The 25643-nt window shown below is 42.6% G+C and overlaps 1 protein-coding gene across 2 annotated transcripts in view; it reads left to right on the top strand.

The window, feature by feature from the left end:
* Positions 1–25643, top strand: part of Epha4 (EPH receptor A4) — a 131328-nt gene that overhangs the window by 42249 nt on the left and 63436 nt on the right. For both annotated transcript variants that reach the window (XM_051190533.1, XM_051190532.1), the window contains exon 4: positions 18472–18627. In XM_051190533.1, the coding sequence (XP_051046490.1) occupies positions 18472–18627 (156 nt within the window). The remainder of the gene's footprint in view (positions 1–18471; positions 18628–25643) is intronic.

Raw genomic sequence — 25643 nt, 5'->3', positions numbered from 1 at the left:
ATTCTTGAGTGAACACAGCGGTGGTCTGACATATCTCTTGGGAGATTAGAAGAGTGATGTAGTGGACAATGGCCCTGTGAGAGAGACTGCCTGAGAACTGGGCGAGCATGCCTGGCCTAGTCCCTGGCAGTACTAAATGGACACTCATTTGTTCCCTTCTACCGCTGTCTTTCTTGTCAATCAAGGTTTTATTACCTGGTTTTCTCCATTTGCCATAGAAATAAGGGATTGCAAGACTCTGGCTCCTGAGCTTCTAGCCAATGTTCCTCATGGTCAGGGCATGCCGACCTCTGAATCCAATCTGTATTCTCAGTTGTATCTTAAACATCTTGACTCTAACTTCTCAAGGGCCTCCAGCTAACCTCACACCCTTCTTTTGAAAACAAACAGGCTCTGCTTCCTCTCTCCCTGTCTGAGTTATATTGTTCCTACAGTCTCTGGCATTTCGTCTGGAAACCCTGAGACAGTCTCAAGCCTATTTTTTAATATCTTGGAGCATCTAAACGGAAGGGATGTCCATGGTCCTTGGATATCACTTTCTCCCTGTCCTCCAAGTTTGTAGTGAAGTTGACTGGTAGGTAGATAGTCAGTCAGCCTGACCAGCTCAGAATAAGGATGGAAGGAGTTCATATAAAATCTCTCTGGGCTAATGTTCTATGCACCAAGCATTGTTGTGCATGAAATAATAAGTATTTCAAAATCTCCCTCCTTTTTAATTTAAGTAGCTTAACATAGTTTAAAAGAAAAACCATCAAAGAGTGGGATATAATAAAATATGAACCATAGGAAATTTTCAAATGAATGCAGATGCTATGAAAGTTAATAAAATGCAAATGTATTTTAAAGAGGCATTAAATGTGCCATGGTATACTTCTCAAAGAATGCATACTAAAAGTAGAACTGTCAAGGGAGTTCATCAAAATGTTATCATGTCATTATAAAACATGAATTTTAAGGATGATTGATAGCTTTCTTTCATTTGTTCAAAATCATCAACTTATAGGGGAAAAAGTCAGAGATTGCCTGAACTTTCAGAAACAAGACTTGAGAAGCGAGGTGTGATGGCATAGACTTGAAATCCTAGGGCTTCAAGGCTGAGGCAGGAGGATAGTGAGGTTTGAGGGGAGGAGATGTTGAGGATGGTTGATGGGAGGTTTTCTCTGTGACAGCCTACCTGTACTGGAACTAGCTCTAGGACCAGGCTTGGCCTTGAACTCACAGAGATCCACCTGCCTCTGCCTCCCAAATGCTGGAATTGAGGGTGTGTGCCATCAACACCGGGCAAGGATCATGAGTTTAAGGCTAGCTTGAGCTTCACAGTGAGAAGTTGTCTTTTGGGGAAGGGATAGAAGAAAAAAGTTGGAATTGAACATCCCAAAAACATTTGGTGAGAGTCTAAAGAAACCTTATTCTCAAGGACTCTCAATTGGGCGCTGAGTAATAAAGGAAGTATTGCGTGTTCAGTACATAAAGTCAGAAGTAATGCATATACAAGCATAAATTTGAATTCTAATTCTTGAGTGCAGTAATGTTTGGTTGAGGTAGTGCCTGCCTTTAGGCTTTAGAGAGGAGTTAAAACTTTAGTCATTTGCCACTGCCAATGTGTGAAGACCAATCCAAATGAGAACAAATGCTGTGCCATCTGCTTCTACTGAAGTGGTAGGGCATTATAGGGACAAATGGGGTTGAATGCCAAATGGGGGTGGTGGTTTAACTCTTCTTTTTTAAACTGTGTAGCATACAGAATGGGGGAGGGTGGGGAGGGTATTTAGGGATTGGGACATAACCATTTGTGAACATTTTCTTTATTACCTAAGTGAGTATTAAATCTTCAGATGTACATAATGACCTGTGAAGGAGAGAGAGAGAGAGAGAGAGAGAGAGAGAGAGAGAGAGAGAGAGAGAGAGAAACCCAGGAAGGAGGTAGACGCTAAATTAAAGGAGAAGATTTTAGTCCCAGAGACCCTGCAGATAAGAAGGGAAGCAAACAGTCCTTGTTTGTTTGGGCTGTGATGAGAGTGCTCAGGCCTGTATTTGGATGTTTATTTTGGTTCTTCTGTAATACACTGTGCATGGGTCTTCACTATTCTTCCTAAATCCTGAGAGGGGCTCCCTTTCCTGGGAGAGCATTGATAGGATTGGCACTAATGCCAAGCAGGACTAGAGTCTTCCTAGGTAAGGTATCTTTACAGCTAGAGAGGGAGAGAAAGGAAGACCGTAGCAGGTTACTTGGTGAACAGAAGGGAGGGTATGGGGCTAGGTCACTGTCAGTGATCCCCTCCCCCCCCCTCAATCCCATGGTTCCTTTCCTTGATTCCTTGTGTTTTCCCCTCCAAAGCAAACTGAGACGCTGTTGTCTCTGACCCCTTCACAGAAAGTGGAGGAAACTTGACTTCCTCTGTAGTCACAGGAGTATGGTATTCTCAGGTTTTTAAAAATTGATCATATTTTGTTATTCCCAGATGTTTTGCGTAAAAATTTACACAAAGAAATACTTAAAACTACCTTTCTAGGCACCCTGGGTGTGGACTGTGCTGCCTCTGCTTGAAGCTTTGGCAGTAAGAGCTTGCCAAGTGAGTTTTGTGTGGGAGGGTGTGACTAACCCAGCTGGGACCTTATCTCTAATCCTATCTCTCTGGGCTCCCAAGCCTTTCCTCACCAACTCCACACCCTCCAAGATACTGCTGTCTCCCTTCAGAAAATTGTTTGGATCTAAGTATTGTAACTTTTCAAAATGATTCTCTTCTTTCTAGATTCCTTTCCTGGTGGGTGATCAGAGCCACAGGTTCCTTACTACCCCTAGGTGACAATTGCTCCTAACAAGAGGCCATTGAAAGCCCTTTCCCCTGCCCCTCCCAGCCTGCAGGGATTACCAGCAATCCTTTTTTCTGCCTGGGGTGAGATTGTCCCAGCTTCCCTTTTGGCAACTTCCAACAGAGACTGTTCCATTTTGAGGCCATTTGAAGGGAAATGCAAGTCACAAAGGCAATAGGAACAAGAAAAAACAAAACAAAACAAAAAAACAAACCAGTTTGTAGCTGGAGGGTGGGTAGTCAAGTTGCCTTTTGTTCAGGTGTTGAGGGGTGGCAGTCAGCATGGAGACACATCATTCATTGTATTTCATGAACACAGGATAGTGATGCTGAGCAACTCCAGTTACAAGAACCACTGGAAATACTAGAGTTTAAACAGTAAATAGTTTAGGCAAACTTGATGCTACTGCTCAGCTTCTTGGGGGGTGTGTTCTGCAGAGGGACATCCTCTAACGGATTTCCAAAAGACAGTTGTGGAGAAGGATGGTAAGGAGTGGCCTTCTTTGGGCACTGATGGCACACAACTATAATCTTGGTAGTTGGGAAGTTAAGGCAGGAAGATAATGAACTCTGGGCAAGTCTGGGCTACATTAATTCTGGACGGGGGAGGAGAGGAAAGGTGAGGGAGTGATCTGTAAATGAGACTTCATTCCTACTTTCTTGGAGCTTTAGGCATCTGAGAAAGGGTCTCATTGCCTGTAAGTAAGTTTGATGAAGACTGAAGGACCTAAATCAGGGGCAGTCAAGAAAAGAAGGCACGCAGAAGCAAATCTAAACTGGACAACTTCATTTTGTAGATACCGTCTGGCAAGCTCCCTGCTATCTCATTGCTAGGTCAGGTCACCTGTCAGTGAGGGGATAAGAAAGGAATAAATAACATAGCTGAATACCAGCATAACTCTGCCCATGCCAGTAACTACCTGATGCCATTCTAAAACTTGTAATAATGCTTTCTTCACTTCAGACACCCTTGGCAGGTTCTCGCCAGCTGCATTTAACTCCCGGTTGAATCGTATCCAGGAACCTGGTCCCTGGGAGTCATGGTACTGTCATGAAGTTGCTATCAAGGTGTGGCCCCCCCTTTAAGTGGTCGGGACCAGGCCTGATTCCAACCTCCTAAAGCCTACAGTACAGGAGGTGTCTTGAGCCTAATTAGTCCTGGACATGATGGTGATGGTCCTGCGCAGGTGGATCTAGACGTGACTCACGGTGAGACAGAGCCAAGGGGAAATAGAGATCTCTCCTGTGTCACTTGATTGGAATCTCTGGTCTACTTAAGGGAATGTTGTCTGAGGGTGGGGAAGAACAAGACTGGTCTCCTTTGTCACTGATAATGAAGCTTGATTCCTACCCCTATCTCTTCTTGGTTACCTCGGGGGCCTCTTAGGATACCCTCTGTCTCAGCGATTTGAGTGGGATCTTATTGCATGGCACACATAAGACAAGCACTCCCCCACTGCCTTACATCCCGAGCTCCAGATCCCATTGCCATTCTGAGGATGGCACCTGAGACCTACGAGCTGTTACATACATCTGTCTTCTCGGGTCCTGGTTTTGACGGTCTTCTCAAAGCTCTGAACAGCAAGCCTCTCCTTCCTTGCTGCTTCCTCACATACCTTTCCTCTCCTTCCTGCCCATTTTGTAGCTGACTTCCCAGCTCCACCCTCTCTACGTGCTGGAGTCTACGCTTGCCGCTGATCTTGGCACAGATTGGCTAACTGCTCCATAGTACTTGTTGGGTGTGGAAACTCTCCTCCATAATCCCTAAACTGTGACAGAAGGACTGCTGTAAATTTGAGGCCAATTTATCAGTCCGTTGTTCAGTTAGTTCTAGACTAGCTTTGCTCATAGTGTGAGGGAGTGGGGCAGGTCAGTTTTAGCTAAAGTTGAAGAGTGAATTTACTGGTTCAGAGACACTGAGGTTACCTGTGAGAAGAGCAGGGAATTAAAATTTTAAACTGGGTCTCCTTGCATACACCTTTAATCCCAGCACAGAGGCAGTTGGCTCTCTGTGTATTTCCGGCTAGCCTGGTATATGGAGTTCAGGCCAACCAGATTCTTTTGTATATAAGTTGATAAATGCCAAGACTAGGATCTAAGAGGGTCAGCTTATCTATTTCCTGTATCCCATACATCCTGGTTACTTCTGCTTCTGCGTACAGGAGGAATGGGTTCTTGCTTATGTGTTTGACAGGACTTGTGGAATCTTTGGTGTTTTTCAAGACAGGGTTTCCCTGTGTAGCATTGCCCTGGCTGACCTGGAACTCACTTTGTAGATCAGGCTGGCCTTGAACTCAAAGATCAACCTGCCTCTGCCTCCAGAGTGCTAGGATTAAAGGTGGGCGCCACCACAGCCAGGCTGATTTGTGGAATCCTAACACGGCTGCAGAGCAGCAGCTGTGAGTTGTTCCCTGTGCTCACCCGTCTACCTTACAACATTGCTTTTCACCCTGGGAGAAGGATTCATGATGTCAACATTTTCCCTTCAACTCTGAGCAAAATGCAGGTCTTACTGTTTTGTTGGTGTTTTGAGCACAGTACTGATCTGCGTGCTGAGACTGGCTGACTGGAAGGACCTCCTTGTAAACTGCTCAGTGATGAGTAAACGGAAGTGTCAGTAGTGAACATCAGGAAAGTCCTTTCCCCAAATCCAGATACACTATATACTCTGTGAATAAACCCTTAGGAAAACCTTTCAACTTCAACAGTGCTTCCCTTTTGGAGGCTGTCTGAAGATCTGTTAGAAAGGCTATACGTTCTGTAGCTCTGGGGTGGATCTAGGTGCTTAGATTTGCAAAGGTTCCAGTGTTCTTGGTAATTATTCTGGTTTGTTCTTTATCTTTTTTTCTCTTCTCTCCTTCCCTTGCCTTTCTCTTTTCCTTTACCCTTCCTTTCTTCCTTCCTTCCTTATCCTTTTGTTCTTCCCATTTCCCCTGTCTCTTCCCTCCCCTCCATGGGAATAATCAGGTTCTTCAAAGCCTCTGGTTTTCATTTCCATGGGTCCACTCGGATTTTATGGAAGACCCCCTCTCCATCCTTCATGACCCAACATTTTGGGAACACATTAGCATCATGTAATATTTGTTAATACTGTAATTTCATCCTCGTTCTTTTGATATGGGGAATATTTATGGAGAACAAACAAATGCAGAATCGGTGACTTGCTATTTCCCTTACATTCCTGTGCTGATTTACTATTTGCATCTGGAAGCGATCTTCTGACCCGACTGATAATCCTCCCCAACAAAAGATAACCATGTTTTAAGTCATCAGTGCAAGTCAGACATACTTGAAAGGGACACAGAACTCACCTGCAAGCACTTTTGGCACCTTGCCCTTTCCCATGAATTCAATCTGATGACAGAGAAGGCTGGGCTGCCAGGGGCTGCCACAGCACTTGCTGAAGAACCTCCCAGGGCCCCTGAAGCTGGGACCAGCCCCACTTGCCAGCCTGTAATGAGCAGCTAGAGACCAGCTCTTCATTCTTTGCAAGAGGGGATTTGAATGAAGATCTCCTCCAAGCTCCTCTAGGGATTTGGTATGGCAGAGAGCTCAAAGTTAAATCTTAGGCTGCTGTCTCCTTGTCAAGCAGCTGAACTCTCTGTTGCCAGGCTTTTTATTTAACTACAGGCTGACTTTTTGTGGCAGTGACACCCTCCCGCTGATGAGTTCTTAGTGCGTAAAATTGTGTGCATGCAGACACAACATGCACAGCTTTCAGAAGTATGACAGGGTACAAGGACATTAAGACTGTTTGCTGTTAGCAGTATCTGTGTATTAGCAAGATCATCGGTGCCATTCCAGGTGTGTGAGTTTGGGCTGCCCCTCTTTGCAACAACCCCTTGTTCTGCTCTGCATCAAACTGAAAGCAGACACTGCAGCTTCGCCATAAATTTCACTTGGTCTAGACAAGGTCTCTTTGGGGAACTCCTGGAGACATTTTATTTTGGTCTCCTCATCAGACATCAAGCAAGGTTGGAATAGTCCAACACATATAACATTAAATGCTGGCAGATAGTAACATAAAAATCTTTAATCGACTAACAGGTAATACCAAAACCAGATGTTTAGTATGATCTATCTGTTTAACATAAATCACTTTCTAAAAGATCATCCAGACGCAGAAGTTTTAAAATCCCCTTTGAAAAAAATTCACAGCACGTGGAATGTTTTGAAGGGCACCGAAGGCGACAGTGTTACAAAACCTCCACAGAGACCAGGAAGACACTGCTAATTACCAGCAGTGGGGAAATGGAGTTCTTTTAAACCTTGCTTATTTTTTTCTTTCTTCCCCTTGAAATCCTCAGGCTCCATCAACATAACAAAAAGAAAGAAGCTCAGTCAGCAGTTATGACTCCATTCATTTCAGAGGCACAAATCGCGACTGGTGACAACTCTGGCTATAAAGTCATTTGGGTGACAATGACTAGCTATGCTGCTTTGAGTTAATCAAATAATTATTTAACAGGTGCTCCTCTTGCTCTGGCTCCAGCTATACAACATATTTCATTCCTTCCCAGCCTCCTTTGCAGCCTTTAGTTTTAAATAAACAGAGACTAAGCAAACTAAGGCTCACTAGGACCAAAACTTAGGACCAGAAGTGAAGCCCTTTGCCTCCTTTTGGTACTTTGCAAATCACCAGCTTGGCAAATACCTTCAGTGCCCAACCCACTGGTTTCCTTGACAAGCAATAACTACTGTTTAAGCTTCTGCAGATGGAGCTAGCTTCCTGGAGAAGCCTTTTCTCCAGCTGATTGATGTTTAGGAGTCTTGTGTTACGTCACATTTTTCTGCCCCCTTATAGCCCCATCACCGGGTGAGGTGTATAGAAAGAATCCCATTTGAAGTCCCTTCTACTAGACATCATCCTTCAGATGTGAGGGTGAAATGTGATCTGCTCCCTCCTTGGTGACAATAGCCTCTTAGCTCTTAGAATATGCTCAGTAAAGTCACCCTCATGATTGCTAATTCGATCATTATGAAGAGGTTGAATGTGTGCTTGTTGAAACATGTCTCTTTGGCTGTGCCGGCTCGCTTATCTCATAGTGGATGCAGTGCTTACACAATGATGCTAATCTTCACAGATCCTGACATAAATTCTGGTTGGAGAGAATTGGGAAGAGACAAAGAAGGAGCAGCTAGCTGCCATGATCTGTTGCTTGTCACTAGTAGGCCTCTAAAGAGCAAGGAATCTTCATGCACCCCAAATAATAGCAAAGGGGGAAGAAGACAATAGAAACTCCTTAAAAAGCCCCATACTCTGTAAAATGTCACCGGGATCAAGGTCACTATTAATGGCTCCTGACTGGCCTGTGCTGGCTATGACAGATGTGCGGTCAGTAAAAATGGATCGTTTTTTAAGATAGCAGCTTTCCCTTAAGTCTTTCAAAAGTCTCACCAGTTATTTTGAGTAATTTTACATTTCAGCTAAAGGTAGGCATTTATTTAACCTTTTAGCATTTTTAGCATTTCATTCATCCTAAAACATTTCATTATATAACTTAAGTAACTTTTTGCAGTCGTTAATCTAGGACCTCTGGCATAGGAAGTAAGTGCTCTGCCAATGAGTATATCCCTAAACCTTTCTCGGCTGCATGTATGTATATACGTGTACCACATGCATGTCTGGTGTCTGCAGGGGCCAGGAGATGTTGGATCCCCTAGAACTGGAGTGGGATGTTTGTGAGCCACCATGTGGGGCCTGGGTACTGAACCCAGGTCTTTGGCTATTAACTGCTGAGTCATCTCTCCAGTCCCAGCACTGTCTTTTCTTTGTAACACGGTTCTTTTACATTTCAGCTTTTAAATGTTAAACTTCAGAATATTGGGCAAATAAGTGCTTCCCTCTTTTTCTTGACCTTGAATTTTTTATGGATTCATTCAAGCTCTGTTCATTCATGAAATCAGTTGATAAAAATCAAGTTATTATTGCCTTAATCTCAGAATTTGCCACAGAAAGCCATAGGGGTCTCATGTAAAATTCAGAAGGGAAGTCATCATAAAAAAAGGGGAGAAATACATGAAATTTGAAGATCTGTAGGCTTCGGGGCTGATTGTTTTGCAAATGGTATTGACATATGTGATCTGTATTTTTTATTTTTAGATAGTAAAATTTCAATGCCCTAAGTAGGAAAATAAAAAAAAGATTAGAGTATCTTTACTTAGCAGGATACATGTTTCTGCTTTCTAAAAATAGAAAGAACTTCATTGTGATGACAGGTTACTGTTGTTAGCTTCTGTTTTAAAGTTGGTAACACTGCTATCAGCTCACCATTGTATCAATTTAAAAAACTTGATACATTTGTTTCTACCCCCACCTCCAATCCACCTCCAATGTGCATACCCCTGAGAGGGAGAGAGATTTGAACCCCAAAACCCAAGGACAAAGCCAGGCATGGACAGATAATCTCAAATACAAAATAGATGGAGACAGGTAGATCTCTGGCATGGGAAAGGGCTTCATTCTATCAAAGATAGTTAGGCTGACCAGGATTCACTTTCTGAATGATCCCCATTGCACCCATTTGCCAATCACATGCATTAGATTGTGAAGTTTAGATCCCCCACCAATAGTATGAGATGAAGCCACCACCATGTGTGAAGCATAAAAGACAGAAGCCATGTTAGCCTCAGTGTGCTTGCTGGTCTGGCTATGGTTATGGTGTACCAGAACAGTGCCTTTGTATAACACAAAGATTCTTCTTGATTTTTGTTTCTAACACCGGGCCCACTGGCTAGCTTAACCTGTTCTATGGGCTCCAGATCCCAGTGTGAAGGAGCCCTACTGAAAAACCAAGATGTGGTAGACCTTTCCAGTACCCCAGGTTGGCCTCTGATCTCCAGGAACACACACCCTGTTGTGTGTGTGGTTTAGTGTACACACTTAGTAGCTTCCTCATTAGAGAAAATGCAGTAGGCATCCAAGAGTTTAGGAAGTCATTTTTCAAACCTGGCCATCAAAACTGGATGCATTAAATCTTTGCCAAGTGCCACAGTAGTATCCCTCATTGTATTCCCCCTTTGCTATTGTGCAATAACTTTTATGGAGTTGATTTAAAACGAGCAGGCTTCATCTAAATTTGCTTTGAGAGGATTTACTGCACCTCATGTGGAAACCAACGACATCTGACATTTTGGAATTACCCACCCATTTAAGAGATTATACTGCCATCTATTCATGAAAGAGCAAGACAATTTTCAGCATAGTTTCTTTCTGCCATTGTCCCCTCTTGTCTGTTTTTCCTGAAAGTTAGCTGTAATGAGAGGAAGCAATGGAAGGTGTTGGTGAAACACAAATAGGCCTGGGCCTGTAGGAAAAGAGGGAGTTTACAGTTGGTGAAAAGAACAACTCACAAGAACCCCACCCAGTGACTTATCTAATTAGATTTTTCTTAATACCTGCTACTTATTTTGCAATTAAATAAGTTGTAATTGCTATGAGTTTAATTCAGTCTTTTTTTCTGATAAGGGTGGATTAAAATTATAATGGGACTGGGCGTTGGTGGCACACACCTTTAGTCCCAGCACTCAGGAGGCAGAGGCAGTCGGATCTCTGAGTTCGAGTCTAGCCTGGTCTACAGAGCTAATTCCAGGATAGGCTCCAAAGCAATAGAAAGGAAACCCTATCTCAAAAAACAAAACAAAACAAACTATAATGGATAAAAATTATATTCAGTTCTATTTTTATTTAAAAAAACACATATAAAATTTGGAAAATTCAGTGGCTTATCCCTGTTATTATCTAATCTCATCCAGTCTACAATACTTTTTCAAGTGAGAATCAGAAAGTCTACACAAGTTGTTGTGCTTATTTAAATTCACACATCCAATAACAAAAAGGGGGAGGTGAAGCTGCCTTGGCTAAAAAGCAGTGACTTTACCTGGGCCCACCTGGGGACAAGAAGTGAGATGAAAGGCATTATCTCCTGTCCCACTGCATCTGCCTGATTCCTGTGCTTTGTCACATAGATTAGCCTTTGTTCTGAATCTGTTCTCTTGAGTCACCTTGGGTTCCAGGAACTCAGTGTTCTCAGGTCAGTTATCAGTGAGGTTGGACCACACCCTGGAGCAATGGGCAACCCCCTTGTCTTTGCTAAGGTAACAAAAACTTCTGGACCAAGTACCTCACCCATCCAGAATAGAGGAAGTGATTCGATGGAGAACACCCTGGCTGGGCCTGTTTATTCATGCATGCTCTTACCCCTCCTCTCTGTCCTTCCTCTAAACCTCAAAGTTCCTGTCACTATCAGGATAATGGACTGAGGTGGGTGTCCCAGGCCCCCCTTTTCTGTCCTGTTCCTAAGCCAAACTTTGCTAGGGTTGCTGGACCCTGGGCTTTTGTTCCCCAAACTCAAGTCATGGTAGGACTAAGAACCAAGCCTATTCCTCACTGTTCTTGGCATAAATTACTACACAGTTCTTTTGGGTTTTATTTGTTTGTTGGTTTTGTTTTTCAGAGAAAGAGTTTGTTTATGTAGCCTTGGTTGTCCTGGATTGCACTGAGCAATCGCTGCAGCCCCACCCAGCCTCAAGCCTGAGGACTTGAGTTCAGGTTCCAGGGCCCATGTAAAAAAAGCCTAATGGAAAGAGCTGCCTGTGTACTTGTAACTCTAGTGGTATGGGGACCAGGGATGGCAGGTTCTCTGTCTAGTTCTTCATGTCTGCCAGCCTAGCTTCAAGTTCAGTGAGAGATCTTGTCTCAGAGGAATAAGGCAGAGTTGATAGAGCAGGACTCCAGAAGTTCACCCCTGCCCCCAGACACACACACACACACACACACACAATCTGTTCACAACAGGAGATAGATCTGTTCGTAACCGGACAGCTGTTCTCAGAATGGGGTTTTCATTGGCCTTAGAATTTTTAAAAAAATGAGTATTCTTAGGACCCACCAGACAATCATTAGCATGGAGCCTGGCATTTGGGCTTTAATTAAGTCCCTATGTCATTTGGAGAAGGAAGAGTTGAAAATGCTAAATTGAGGTTAGAATTTACTAAACTTTAGCACTCTAAGAACTCTTGGTCCTCTAATGTCACAAACTAGAACTAAAGAATGCCTGGCATAACCCAAAAGCAAAACTCAAGTTATATGCCTTACCAAGCTCCTAATCCCTTTCCTTCCTGTCAGACTTGGAATTGGAATGAGCTGATCTCCACAGACAAAGGAATGCATTTGTCCTAGAGAGTCACTGGTTGCAGATACATGCACTATGTTCTTACTCAGGAACTAAACATCAGTTTCATCATCTTCATCGTTATAACCATAATTTTTAAAGAATTATTTAAGGTGGATTAGTACTTTTGCCTATGTGTGTGTCTGTGTACAGTGTGCATGCCTGATGCCCACCGAGGCCAGAAAAGGGCATTGGATCCCTTGAAACTAGAGTTACAGATGGTTTGAGCTGACACGTGGGTGGCAGCAAATGAATCCAGTCCTCTCCAGTTCCACTATTATTGCTCTAAAAATTGCTTAACTTTTAAACATATATGTGTGGGTGTGTTCATGCAAGTCTGATGCCTTCTATGGCCAGAAACCGCAGTCCCCTGGAGATGGAGTTATAGACAGTTATGAGCTGTTCAACATGGGTGACAGGGCTTGAACTCAGATCCTCTGCAACAGGATCCTTTGCATTGTCAGCTGAGCCACCTTTCCCATCATCTTCATTATCATTGCCGTCATTGTTATTTAAAGAGTCATTGAGCCCCATCTGGGTGGAATTCACTACTACCTGAGGTTAACCTTGAACTCCTGAATTTTCTGCTTCATCCTGTGTTCAGAGATCTTAGGTGTCAGTTAACACACCCAGATCCTGATCTTTTATGATGCAGATGAACCATTCCAGTTCTGGCTGCTCAAGAAAAGAAAAATGCGAATTTAAAAGAACTGTAGTTGCAGAGTTTTAGAAGTGCTTAAAAGAAACTGATCAGAAAATAGGATAGCAATGCCCCAGCCTGGGGTCAGGCTACATCATTTAATCAAGGAATGAAAAATCAAATTTAAAAGTGGTTTTACAACAATATGCAGTGTATAATAGTAATCAGTGGTTCCAGTAAGATAAGCTGATAGGAAGTTTTCTGTCTTGCAAGGACTGTGAGCCAGTGTTCTTTATTCAGACAAAGAGCAAGGCCATCTATTCTAGTCCTTTCCAGCATGCTCCAGAAAGGAACCATGGCATGGGCAATGCATTCATTTTAGAGCGCCTGTCTCCATCATTGGCTGACAGTATAGAGTCCCCTGAGCCCAATCCAACATGCTACCAGTTTTTATATGACCTGAAAGCTAGTAATGTTTTTATGGATGGCACTTGCAATTGATTTGGTGATAGAAAACACTTTCCTTGAAGACCAATTAAGAGAAATGTTATATCTCCAATAAAGAATTCTGTTCTCCTCATTAGGACCTATCTAATACAAAAAAGTACTTAACTATTACAATTATTTCAAATCGAACCACTAACAATTTGTTTTCTATTTTCTTACATAGTCCCTTTCTTCAAGCTTGCCTGTTAAGCCTAAGTCATTTACTATTGGATTCTACACTTCCATTTATTCTCAATACAGCAATGTGATTTGTTTGAATAAGACATGTTTGGCATCATTTGGCCCTGTTTACTGGTGGATCCTGAACCAGACCTCCTTCCTGTAAAATGGCCGTCAGTCTTTATCACCATGTAGCTTCCAGAAGTAGCAGAAGATGTGAACAACACTACCTAACACTGCTTAGATGAAAAAGCCAACTTTGTTTGTGTTCAATCATTGATTTTTTTTTTTCTTTCTTTTCTTTTTCTTTTTTTTTTTTTTTTGGGGCCACAGTTTCCCGATCCATACCAGGAAGAGGGTCAATTCCTAGTGTTTACAGATTTCCCAAATGGTTACTGGGGCTTGCATATTTTTATAAAATCTTGAGCAGCAATCTTTTATCATACAGTTTGTTTTCTTCATTCATTTATTCTTACATTATGATATAAGTGAACAGTTAATTATAAAAGTGATTTATTACAATGGTCAGTAAGTGGCTTTGATGTTTAAATTTCTAAATATACAAAATACGCTGTCTCTGGTTGGGAGTAGGTGGAAAGTGCACACCTCTATCACATCCAGAGGGAAAAGTGGAGAGGCTTTGGGCCAAGAGCCAAATACTCCTTAGGGACCAGTTTGTATAAATGGCTCATTCTCTTTTGGGGATTCCAGTTTGGAATTTCTTCCTAGAGGCTTTATTGGAGGGACCAGTCTGTTACCTGGGAAGGTAACCAACCTTTAACTCCCATTAGTTAGGAGTTACATAGGGATTAGCTACCTTCAAGCTGAACTTGAGGACAAATCATATTCTTTGAGGTAGGTTCCGGGTGTGTTCATAAAGGTTCCTGGGTGCTGTTGGTATAGCCACATAGCTTACAGTACCTATTGCCAGGCTCAGTGCTACTATTTCCAGAGCGATATTATGCAAGAGAAATATAATGGAAAAACTGAAGATCAACTTTGAGGTGTTTAGTGGTCATACTAGAAAACAATTGTATGTACATATATGTGTTCTCTATGTTTACATGTATTTCCAAGTGTGCATGGAGGCCAGAGGTCTACACTGAGGGTCAGCATATGGCATTAGGTCTCTTTGTATTGGGAGCTTGGTTATTTGGCCACACCGGCTGGCAGTGGAGCTCCTGTATGGCCTGGGATTTATTGGCAGATGACACACCTGGTTTTTCGTTCTTGAGGTATTGGAAATCCCAATTCAGACCCACTTGCTGATGTAGAAAGCACTTAACTAACTCACTGAGCCCTCTCCATGTGCCCTGAAAAAAAAATCTTGTTAAAGATGAAATGCTAGGTAATGACATTATTTATTCAGACTATTGCTGCATCCCAATAGGAAATAAATGTGACTTTGGGGGGTAGGACTTGAGGTCTGCAGTGTATTTCACTCCCTAGCTGGTTGGTCTCTGTAGATCAGCCTCACCCTCAAGTTCCCCTTAGGGAAGTGACAGCCCTGGAGGATCTTTAAACAGGACAGTGGGTCACAGGTGACAGACACTATGGGTTCCGTGAGAACTGGGACAATGCAAGTTGAGGGATACCTTTGCTCTCCCCTACTCTCCATGTGAATCAGAGTCTTGCAGAAGGTCCATCATAACTGAAGCGCATAAAACCTTTAGGGGGCTATGAGCTCTGGAGTTAGATGCTTGCATGAGGTTTAAGATGACTTACAACCTTGATTACTGCATCTACAGAACAGCATCAGTACTTCAAGCACATGGATTATTATGGCAGTTAAATTAAATAATTTGTGTCAATACAATAAGTGCTCAATGGACACTTGACATTTGTTACCCAAACAACATGTTCTAGTGATTTTACAAATTAGTTTAAAAGGAACTATGAAGACAACCAGGTACTGTGAATCATTTTGTAATCACAGAAAAAAAAAAAAAATGGCTGTATCCATCCATGTAGGATTTATCCCCCCCCCCCCCCCCTAGTTCTTTGTGTTGAACTCTGGCTTCCAACTCAAGATCCCTTAGCCTTCAGTTTCCCACATGGCTCTGTGCAGGGTTGTTTTTTTTTTTTTTTTTTTTTTTTTTTTGAAGAGTGGCTATAGCCAACTTATGATCAAAGTAAAACAAAATAACATTAAAATTCAGAATCTACATTAGCTCTTTGTTCTGTTTGAGATACTGTCTCAATGGCATGGCTACTTTCCTATTTCACATTCCTGTGTGTTGAGATGTGTGGACCACTGAAAGCTACATTTTCTGTTACTATGGCTGTAGGTAAACTGATGAAATACATTTCTTCTTTTTCTCCTCCTCCCCATCTTCCTTCTTCCTTATCCTCCATCCCCCTTTGTTTCATGTTAGCATAAAGGAGTGATGAAGGCAAAGCTAAAGGACTTTGGTGACAAGTTGTCTTTACCATTCCGAGTTGATCTTTCCATGGGGCAACCCTGTTCACAGGTGACACGTTGGATTTGCTTATGAAGCCATTTGCCTTTGAAAATACAGGGTACCGGTTCTTAGGCAACCAAGAGAGAATGATAGGAAATAAGTATTTGTCAATGTGTGTTGTACCAAGTGCATCTTTCACAGGAATATATATTGAGAATAAAAGGGATAGCAAGCCTTTTTAAGATGCTTAAGTACTGTGGTGAATAGATGTAGGATGCACTTACGCATCTGTGGGCTAAATTCTGAAAAGCTGAACCACACAGAGCAAAGAAGTGTATGAAACCACCAATTTAGTAGGTCATTTTGAATGCAGGCAGCAAAATGGCTGTGTGTGTGCAAAGCCGCTACTATATTTTGAAAGAGCCTTTCTAAGAAGCCTGAAATATTAATAACATGGTCTTAATGTAGTTAAGGGTGGCAAGAGCCGCCAAGGATAGCACAATGACAATTCTGTATTTTTTCCCATGTGTGCTTGTAAAAGCAAGAAGTTAAGAGTGAAAATAGTCAATGTGTTGGAAAAGCAGCTTTCAATTTTCTAAATTGGTAGAGAAGTTTGTATTTCCCAAATAAACTTACGTATATTTATCCTTAGTAAGGTGTTAATATGAGCATGGAGGAAAAGAGAAAAACTACTTAAGCTCAGAAACACACACACACACACACACACACTTTGGAGTCACTAAAGAAATGGTACAATGACTTTTTGAGCTTTAACAAATTGTAAGAAACATCTTACAATAGTATTGTCGTGACTCCAGATTAATTTTGTAACTAGAAGTCATCTAATTTGAATGCCATGTCCTTTCTGCCCCCTGCCAGCTTCTGAATGTGTTTTCATACCATACCGATTGGTCACTGACTATTTTCCATCAATTATCGCCTTCTCCTCTCACTGTGCAGCTCCAGATTTTGATGGGAAAAATGAAAGTGTGCGTGAACTAGCTAGGGATGTGCAGAATATTTTTTTTCCGTAATCTTTTGTGACGAGTTGGTATTTCTAGCATGAGTTGCCTCAAGTTCCTCTTGTCTTCTATGACTCATGGAGTGACAAGGAGGGACCCTGGGAGTTTGTTTGTGTCCATGCTTAGGGACTCCCCTTGTTTGAAATGGGATTGTGAGGTTTGATTTTCTGCTAAGTTTGGGTTGCAGCTTTTCACAAAAACCCTCAGGCCATCTTAAACATGACCAAAAGCACCTTGCAAGCTGAACCTTATCTAATTATGGGATGCCTATGAACTTGGGAGACACATCAATCACAGCCACCAAAGCAATTTGTTTGTCTAAGGTGCTTCGGTCCAGTGAAAGATGAAAAGCAAATAAAGGAGACTGATCTGCAGGCACTGTTACTGTCGGTGTCCCACACACCATAAAGTCTTGGCTCGTTCAGGGAGATTCCATAAACAACTTTAGCTAATAAGAGTGAAGTAACTGTGTGTGCGCGCACCTTGCTGAGTGAGTGCCCCCTAAAGTCCCTTCCCACTTGTCATTATGAGAGATGATGGTGAAGAAAATGCTAGCAGGCCAGGCCAGAGGGGGAGAGGTGGGCTTCAGTGCATGCTGTGTGGATGGGTGCTTCATGGTCCAAGGTGGTGGCTCTCTGTGGATGCAGGTCTCTATCACCCTGCTTCCACAGTGAACCCAGCATGTGTGGATGGTTATATATCTGTCGCTTTTGGAGAGGTCCCTGGGATGGGTACTGTGGCTAGTCTCTTGCATTTTAGGCTAGTGAAAAAAAATATGCAGATGGGATTTGGGTAGTATTGACACATTCTGGACTGAGAACATGATAAATGAAGCGAGCATCAAAGAAAAGCATGCTGGGAAGATTGTGGGTAGCTCATTTTCTTTCCCATCCTCAGATGTTGTGGAACCCAGCTTAATTATCGTTGTCCTTATCTGTGACCTTAATACCTGGTGGCGCTGGTCAGCTTTTTTATTTTAGTTTGAGATAGGTTTGGGATTAATCACGAAGAGTGTGGGGAGGAAAAAGAGGGGAAGGGAGCAAAGCCCGATTAATTAATTTTTATGATGAGGTTTTGCAGCATTATTGAATTTTTCCACATTACTGAAAGTAGCCCTCAGTGTCCGTGTGTGATGTTTATAAAGATGAGATCATGGAAAGCGAGTCAGGTGCGTTAAGGGAGTGTATGAACCTGTGTTCTCTGTACTCACCTTGTGCAGGGTGCTCATTGCAGGGGGAGAGGGTGTGGGCTACAAATGAAGGCAGGGAAATACAGGAGGGCTTTATGTACTGGAGAAAAAACACCACGTATTAGTTGGTTTTGAACTAAGCTACTTATCTTATACTATTCCACAAATCTATTGTAGTCTTCGTTACCTTGCCTTGAAAGAAAATGGCTCATGACTTACAAACTCGTCTTTTATGAATGCCTTTGTTGGGTTTTCAATTTGATTCTGTCTGTAGCCCAAATTAGGAAATTGCCACCATTATTTGTTGTTGCTGTTAGCATTTGGACCTATACATTTCTATCTAGTTGACTTAGCTACATAGAAAGTTTGCCTGGGTGACATGAGACCTGTCAGTCTTTGTTTTGGGTCTCTTGCTTTAACCGCATTTCTAACCAGGTCATCACTAGAGATGAACAACAGGCCCTTCTCACCCCCCCCCCCCAGCCGTCAAGGAAATGCTTTCACATTTTGCTTTGTTGTTCTCGCCAGTGGTTCATGTTTGTTTTTCTTTTCCTCCTTCCCTGTAGCTTGCAAAATTGGATATTACAAAGCTCTCTCCACGGACGCCACCTGTGCCAAGTGTCCACCCCACAGCTACTCCGTCTGGGAAGGAGCCACCTCGTGTACCTGTGACCGAGGCTTCTTCAGAGCCGACAACGATGCTGCCTCTATGCCCTGCACCCGTAAGTGGTTTGCTTGTCTCTCTGTCTTCTGTGATGCCAGCAGCTTTCATTACCACCTAGCAGGGTGCTGCCAGGACTTCTCCCAGGATAACCTTGCAGGGGGCAAATTAGATATCAAGCTCACATCCCCTTTCTATCATAGCAGGAGAAATGGTTATGAAAAAAATGGCTTTTCCACTCTTTCTGGTTGTCTTCAAAACACACAGCTGCCAACAGACTGCATTGTGTAGCAAAGACCGAGTGTTCAGGTTGTCTGACAGTGTAATTACAGCTGAGAATGGAATTTAAAATGGCTTTACCATGGCATTGAGGGCTGGGGGGGGGAGGATGGACTGACAACCAGGGCAGAAACAGGTAGAGGACAGAGTTTTGGGAATGTGTGTCTGTCCCGAAAGAGACGGTTTAGAGTGCTCTGAGGTCATTGCTGCTCAGGCTTTCATTTCCCCCTCTGCTTGTTTTCATCATAGTTTTGTGTTCATAACACTTAGGCCAGTTCCCTAATAAATGCTTATTTCATATTAGGCACTTAATAAATGCTGGGCCAATGAATAGATGGTGTTGGCAAGCCTGGTGTGAAGCTGGACCGGGAAATCTCTTCTCACACGTTATTTGGACAATGTTCCCAAGGTGTTGCCACAGACCTGGCAGTGGCTGTGACGTTGAGCAAGCAAGGCAGGAATGGTGTGTCTGCCCATGTCCCCAACACCAACCCCCTCATCCCACCCCACCCCCCAGGCATTTCACTCATATTTTGCACTAGTCCAGGACTGTCTTTCAGGACACAGCCTGGTAATGTGGTCTGTGGGACTTCCAAGGTCAGGACTACAGTTTACTAGCAGAGTGGCTGCTTAGCCTCTGTTGTCTTAATTTCCCCATCTGTGGAATGGAACTAATAATAGCTCATATTATATCTTCATTCTGCAAAGCTTTACAAATAAAGATTTGGGGAAATTTTTGTGATATTTGCATATACACAAAGATTTAACTGTTTGGAATGAGAACCAAGTCTCAGTATGGAACTCACTTAGGTTGCACACGTTTTACCCTCATAGCTGGATGGTCACTTCATAGAGTACTTACAATGTGTCTCTGTTTTCACTGCAACGTATCACATGAAGTCAGCTGTGGAATTTGTCCCCTTATGTCTTCTGCTCAAAAAGCATCAGATTCTAGAGCCCTTTGGAATTTGGAGTACTCCCTCTCTACCTCCCTTAGTTAGGACTGTTATTAGATAGCCTCATGTTGGTTGTATGCCTGTAATATGTCAAGCAATTCTATTTTATACATTTTAGATTTCACTATTATCATGACTATTTTGATCTTTAACTACTGCAAATTCCAAATGGGTCAGCCTGGGCCAGCATCGCTGAATACAGATGCCATTTCGGGTTTTTGGTCTGTTGCAGCTACAGGTAGCTTATTCTGTAGAATAACCAAGAACCACCCTTAATGGGAGAAAGAAGAGAGGTTTCTGGTCCATTCCAGACTCGTGCCAAAATTGGCATCCCTGCTAGTTGATTTTTATGACATATGGGACTGTCTTAGTTTGGGTTTCTATTGCTGTAAAGAGACAACATGACCATGGCAACTCTTACATAGGAAAACATCTAACTGATGTAGCTCGATTACAGTTCAGAGATTTAGTCCATTATCATCATGATGGGAAGCAAGGCAGCATACAGGCAGACCTGGTCTGGGGAAGGGGCCTACTATTACAGAGGTGTGAATGAACATTGTATCTAGGTGATTGCTCAGCACTTTGAATGGTAAACTTGACCACATACTCACAATGTAGTGACATTTAAGGTAGGTCTTCTTAGCTATAAACTAGGCAACTGCAAGCACCACTGAGAGATGGAGCTACACATCCTGAATACTCAGTATGTACTTCTAGAAGGTTCTGTTGCCTAGCATCCCAGGTCAAGCATTAAACTGCCAGGATTAAGGAGTGTAAAGGGCTAACCCTACATGCTTCCAAGGCAGCAGGAATGATTGTCTTCAGCACTTTTTAAAAACGCCTTCCTTAGACTAAATTCTTTCTCTGTCTGCTCGCCCTCACACAACACACACTTTTTTCCCCCCTGATCAAATCCTGAGTTTTTCAGTATTTTCATTCTGGGTTAGACTTCTGGATTAGACTTGATACTTGATGATTTATTTAAGAATGAGTTCTCTGCCCCTGTCTACACTCACTACCAAACAACAGCTCCTGAGTGCTGGGAACTCAGGGCTCAAGAGCAAGCTTAAGAGGAAGTATTTGGGACTGAAGTTTAAATAATGGCCCTCTGTTTGTATGAAGGACCCCACCTACCCTCCACACGGAGACTTTCCTTCCTTCTGGGTAAGGCTTGGCTGTGCTGTGAATGGCAGGAAACTTAACCGTGACCAGCATAGCTGCTTTTTCTTCTCCTGATTCTAATGTGTTGTCTAGCGTTCTAGGAAGCCGTGTGCCAATATAGTGACTGCCCCTTGGTGCTTGGGAGTCTAGAAGGCCTCCAGAGAATATCATGTGTGTGCCAGGCCGGGCTATTTGCCATGGGCATCATACCTATGTGCGATTTTATATTTTGGAGGAATAAATTGTTCCAAAGATGCAAATGAAAACCAAAAAGCGCATATCGATTTTAAACTCATGTGTTGAAGCCAAAATATTTAAAATTTTGTATGTCTTGCTTATTTAATTCCCCCTGAGTTTGTGTTCTCCAAAAAAAAGAAGCAAAGCTTGTGGGCTTTTTGAGTAGGGAGTAAATAAAGCTCAGGGAGGTTCCAGCAAGGTTGTAGGGGTTCTTTTCTCCCCACTTTGAATTCCATCCACTCTTGTGCTAGGTGCTTGTTGGCCAACCGTCTCTGTATCACTGACTTGTTCCCCAGGGATTCTATGACATGCTCATAGATTTCCTGGCTCCCTCGCACCAATCAAATTTGTGACTAAGAGTGATTAATGTCTCCAGGCCCTAGTTCCTTTCTCTGAGAAGTAGATTCTCACTATCTATGTCTATGGCTGTTTTAAAAAGTAAATAAGAAAATATTTATGGATGTCTGTCACATGGTAGGATTCTGAGAAGTTTGTGTCCTTTTTTTAAATCTCTAGTTGGTGGCTTAAGTCCTTGGCCCAACCCTTGGCATTATTATTATTATACTATACCTTTCACAAATGTCAGTGATTTGTGCCCTGACAGCACAATTAAATTATTCAGTGTCTACCTTGCACACCCCCCCTAGGTAGGACTCAAAAATCTGATTTTAATCTTGTACAACAAAGATGGACATCACATCTCTACAAAGTTGTTTTTTTTTTTTTTTAAATTATTAATCATCTAAGCCTTGGATGCACTCCCTTGAGAGAGGGACACTCAGGAATATGTATTATTTGATGAGACAATAGGATTAGAATCTGTGTCTGAGCATCCTAGTTCCCCCTTACTGTTTAATGTGGAGTGGAAACTTAGTTTAATCTGCAGCCGATAGGAGCATGTGTCTATTTAAACGGAAAGCCACGAGCTTTAAGTTTTACATTCCAATGCTCATTTGTGTTCTCCACATTCTTAGAGCTGAGTAGCCACACAGGGTTGCTGCAGACACTGTTAGATAGGGAGCAGGGACATAGTTGTTTCTAACTTTGCAGGAAGCCCTAGTCTACGGCGATTGAGTAGATGGTTGAGTAGAGGAAACAGAGGGAGTTTCTGGAAGAGGCTCTGGTTCAGATAGCCCAGCAGACAAATCCTCCCTGTTCCCAGCTTTATCTGGCTCTCTTGACCAGATGCAATGCAAGAACTGAAGGGAACATAAACATCAGGGGATCCTTGGATTCCAGCCCCTAATCAGCTCTTCCTAGTTGGTTAAGCCAGGTGGCAAACCCAATTCCCTTGTGCTGACAGCCATGATAATCAGGCACCTTCTTTGTTCATTATGCTGTCTTTAACCCCAGCATTCTTATGCAGCCCCACATTTAGTGATCGCTCACTGTGACGGCACACTAATGAAGAAATAAAACACACTCTCCAAGACTCATTCTTCTAGCCAAAGTAAGACTCTGCTCCACTGGCTTGTAAAATCAGGTTTTTGTTCACTCAGGGAACGATTAGCCCAGGTAAATACAAGTCGCATGAGCTAAAAGTTTACACTGTCCACACCACTGGAAAAATTTAGGAGAATTTAAGAATGAATCCACTTTGATTTTGGAGGACTTTTGAGGGAACCTCTGGTTAGTCTACAATGAGTGGATATAGTTTAGACTGACTGAGGTGTTTCCATCTGAATATTAAAGAAAAAAAAAAAGCCCATGCCTGTTTCAAAGAAGGGAACCTATTGCTAAAGACTGATACTAGTGTTAATTATTATTATCATTTCTACTTCCCACTTCTGAGGATTGACCCTAGCTAGCCCATGCGAATGCTAACCAAGAGCTCTACTTTTGAGCCAGACATGCAGCTCTTTCTAATTCTGTTAGAGATAGCATCTAGTAAAATTATGTGGACTAGCCTCAGACTCGTGGCCCACTTACTTGTTCCTCCCAGCTTCTATAATTCAAGATCATAGGCGAGCTGCCACCAGACCCAGCCAGAGCAGTGCCTACACCACACACCACTGTAGAAGCCCCACGAAAGCCACTTACCGGTTAGTAGGACAGGGCTCCAGCCTGAAATTCTGCCTTTCTGACTAGGTCACAGGTGATGAGGTGAACCAGCCATTCATGGGGTCATCAGCTCCAAGATCTCTTACATGACCTGCAGCTTTCAACTAGTGGAAACTCGTGAAGAACATTTCAAGGATTCAGACTATTTTTGCCCTTTATGGAAATCAAATAGTTCATTTGTCTTGTTATGAAAAGCTACCCAACCCAGTTGGAGGTCATGCAACCATTGGAGGCCTCACTATATGCATGCTTTTGGTTTGGGTTTTTGTGGTCTCTTCACAGGTTGATGTCAGAGAGGAGAAATGTAGATGGTTCTCCTACAGCCTCCACCCCCACCCCATCAGAGGAAAAAGGCCCTGGTTTTCTGGCAATATTGCCTGTAGACAGAGGCCCAAGAAAACAGTGGACCTGGGAGTGGAATTTGACTTCATGACTTTCTTTTTTTTTTTTTTCAAACAGGATTGATTGATTGATTTTTAATTTTTTTTTTAATTTGAGGCCCCCTAACATGTAGTCTAGGCTGGCCTTGAACTCTCTTTGTTGCCTGATGATGGCCTTGAACTCTTTCTTGATTGATCCTCTACCTCCCACATGCTGGAATTATAACATGACACCCTCTGGTATGGCTTTTCCCCCTTTTTATTAGAAAAATGCAGGTCCTATAACTAAGCTACCTAGCCCCTTTTCCCCTGGAGAATTTCCCTTTCCCTTCTGGAATGCTGTCTGGCTTTCTTCAATGCTGGGAAGGCTCCCGCACAAGAACAGGAAGCCCTTTCTTTATGACCTTAGTGCTTAGCTGGTATTCAGTGATTGTAGTGAGGAGGCTGAGCTGATTTTGTGTTTAAGGTAACATTGCAATTTCTGTTACATTTCAAAATAGGTGAGCAACATACGTTGTGGAGGGAGTCATTAACTTTGTATATACACCCCCCCCCCAAAAAAAACCCTAATCCCACAATTGTTATTTTGCTTAGCCGCGTTGGAAGAGCGGGTTTCTGTATTCTTCAGTTGAAGTCCATCCTTGTGTCTTTGCTGTGTGCTCCACAGATGAGAGATTATGACTTTCCATTGCCAACTTGAAGGGCCTCCATGTTTCCATCCCTGAGTAAACAGCCTTGAGCATTTCTATCAACTGTTCCAAACAGAGAGTGATTGATTAATACTTAATTGTCTTAAACATTCCCCAAATCGCAGTCCTTACACTGGAAAAGTTCCAGGCTAAAGAAATGTACCTAGATCTAGGCTGTGAAAGGTCCTGATTTGAGAAGGTCTTCTGATGGTAGAGGGTATCAAGAAATCGAAACAACCAAACTCCAAGCTAGGGACCGATGGTCCTGACTTTGTCTTCATAGTGGCCTCCTCTAATTAAATTTAGCATGCTGCTGTATTTCCTCTAGAAAGTGTATTGTTTTAAAATCACCATTTCAGTTCTATTACTCAAAGCCCTCACTTCTAATGCTCGATGGCAGTTATCAACATAATGAACCATAATGAAATGATGAGCGATCTTAGTGGAAACCCAGCATCGGTCCCACCGGGGCTGTGTGACTGTGTTGTTAAAATCGGAATGCAAATTAAAATAGCATCGTCCTTACTTGCTTCCAAGGTCAAAAGAAAACCTTTTCTTTTTTGGGGGGGGGGGTGAAGTACTCTAATTTGGAGAATCTTATATCCATTTTCAAACAAGCTCCTGAAGGTGCCCTCAGATGCTCAATTCTATTATTCCCCCACTCCCGAAGACTGATATATTTAGCAGTCTAGCTTAGGGATATGGGGAGGTATGTCTAGAGTAAGGCTTTGATGTCTAAACCATAGGATAAAGAGCATCCTACATCTTGTATTTCTTTTTACTTTGGAGTTGCCAACATCTAACACTGTAATGGTGGGGAGAGGGTCTATTGCATTAAAGGGAAGAGGGGTCGCCACCAGTTTGGTAAAAGTGAGAAAAAAATCCCCCAAGTGTTAATGAATGTTTCAGGAGGTTCCTTGGGTGATCTTACACTTTTTTTTTTTTTGTCATCTGTGCAAGCAATCCCTTTTGTTCGAAAACTCTTGAACTCCTGAGATTTCTGGGGAAGTTTCTTCAGGTAGCATATCATATCTGTACTATAATAAATTGTTGATAAGGTAGGAATCAAGTTGAGATGCCCATTCCCCATCATCACGGTTGTGTTTTAGTGCAGACTGTATGTTCCCACTGCTTATCATCACTCTGGTAAGCAAGCAGATGTGGCCAAAGTAACATGGTGATGACCCAGATACAGCTGTCGTCCTGTTCTGCTTGTACGCCACTTGCTCTAAAGCCCAAGGTCTGATGTTAGCTCGTGGTTAAGCGGTGTCCTTGTTTCTTTCCTGTTGGCACTGTGAATACAAAGAGTCT

This window comes from Phodopus roborovskii, unplaced genomic scaffold (assembly GCF_943737965.1).
Source record: "Phodopus roborovskii unplaced genomic scaffold, PHOROB, whole genome shotgun sequence".
In the NCBI taxonomy this organism is placed as follows: Eukaryota; Metazoa; Chordata; class Mammalia; order Rodentia; family Cricetidae; genus Phodopus; species Phodopus roborovskii.
This window is presented reverse-complemented; position numbering and strand designations above follow the sequence as displayed.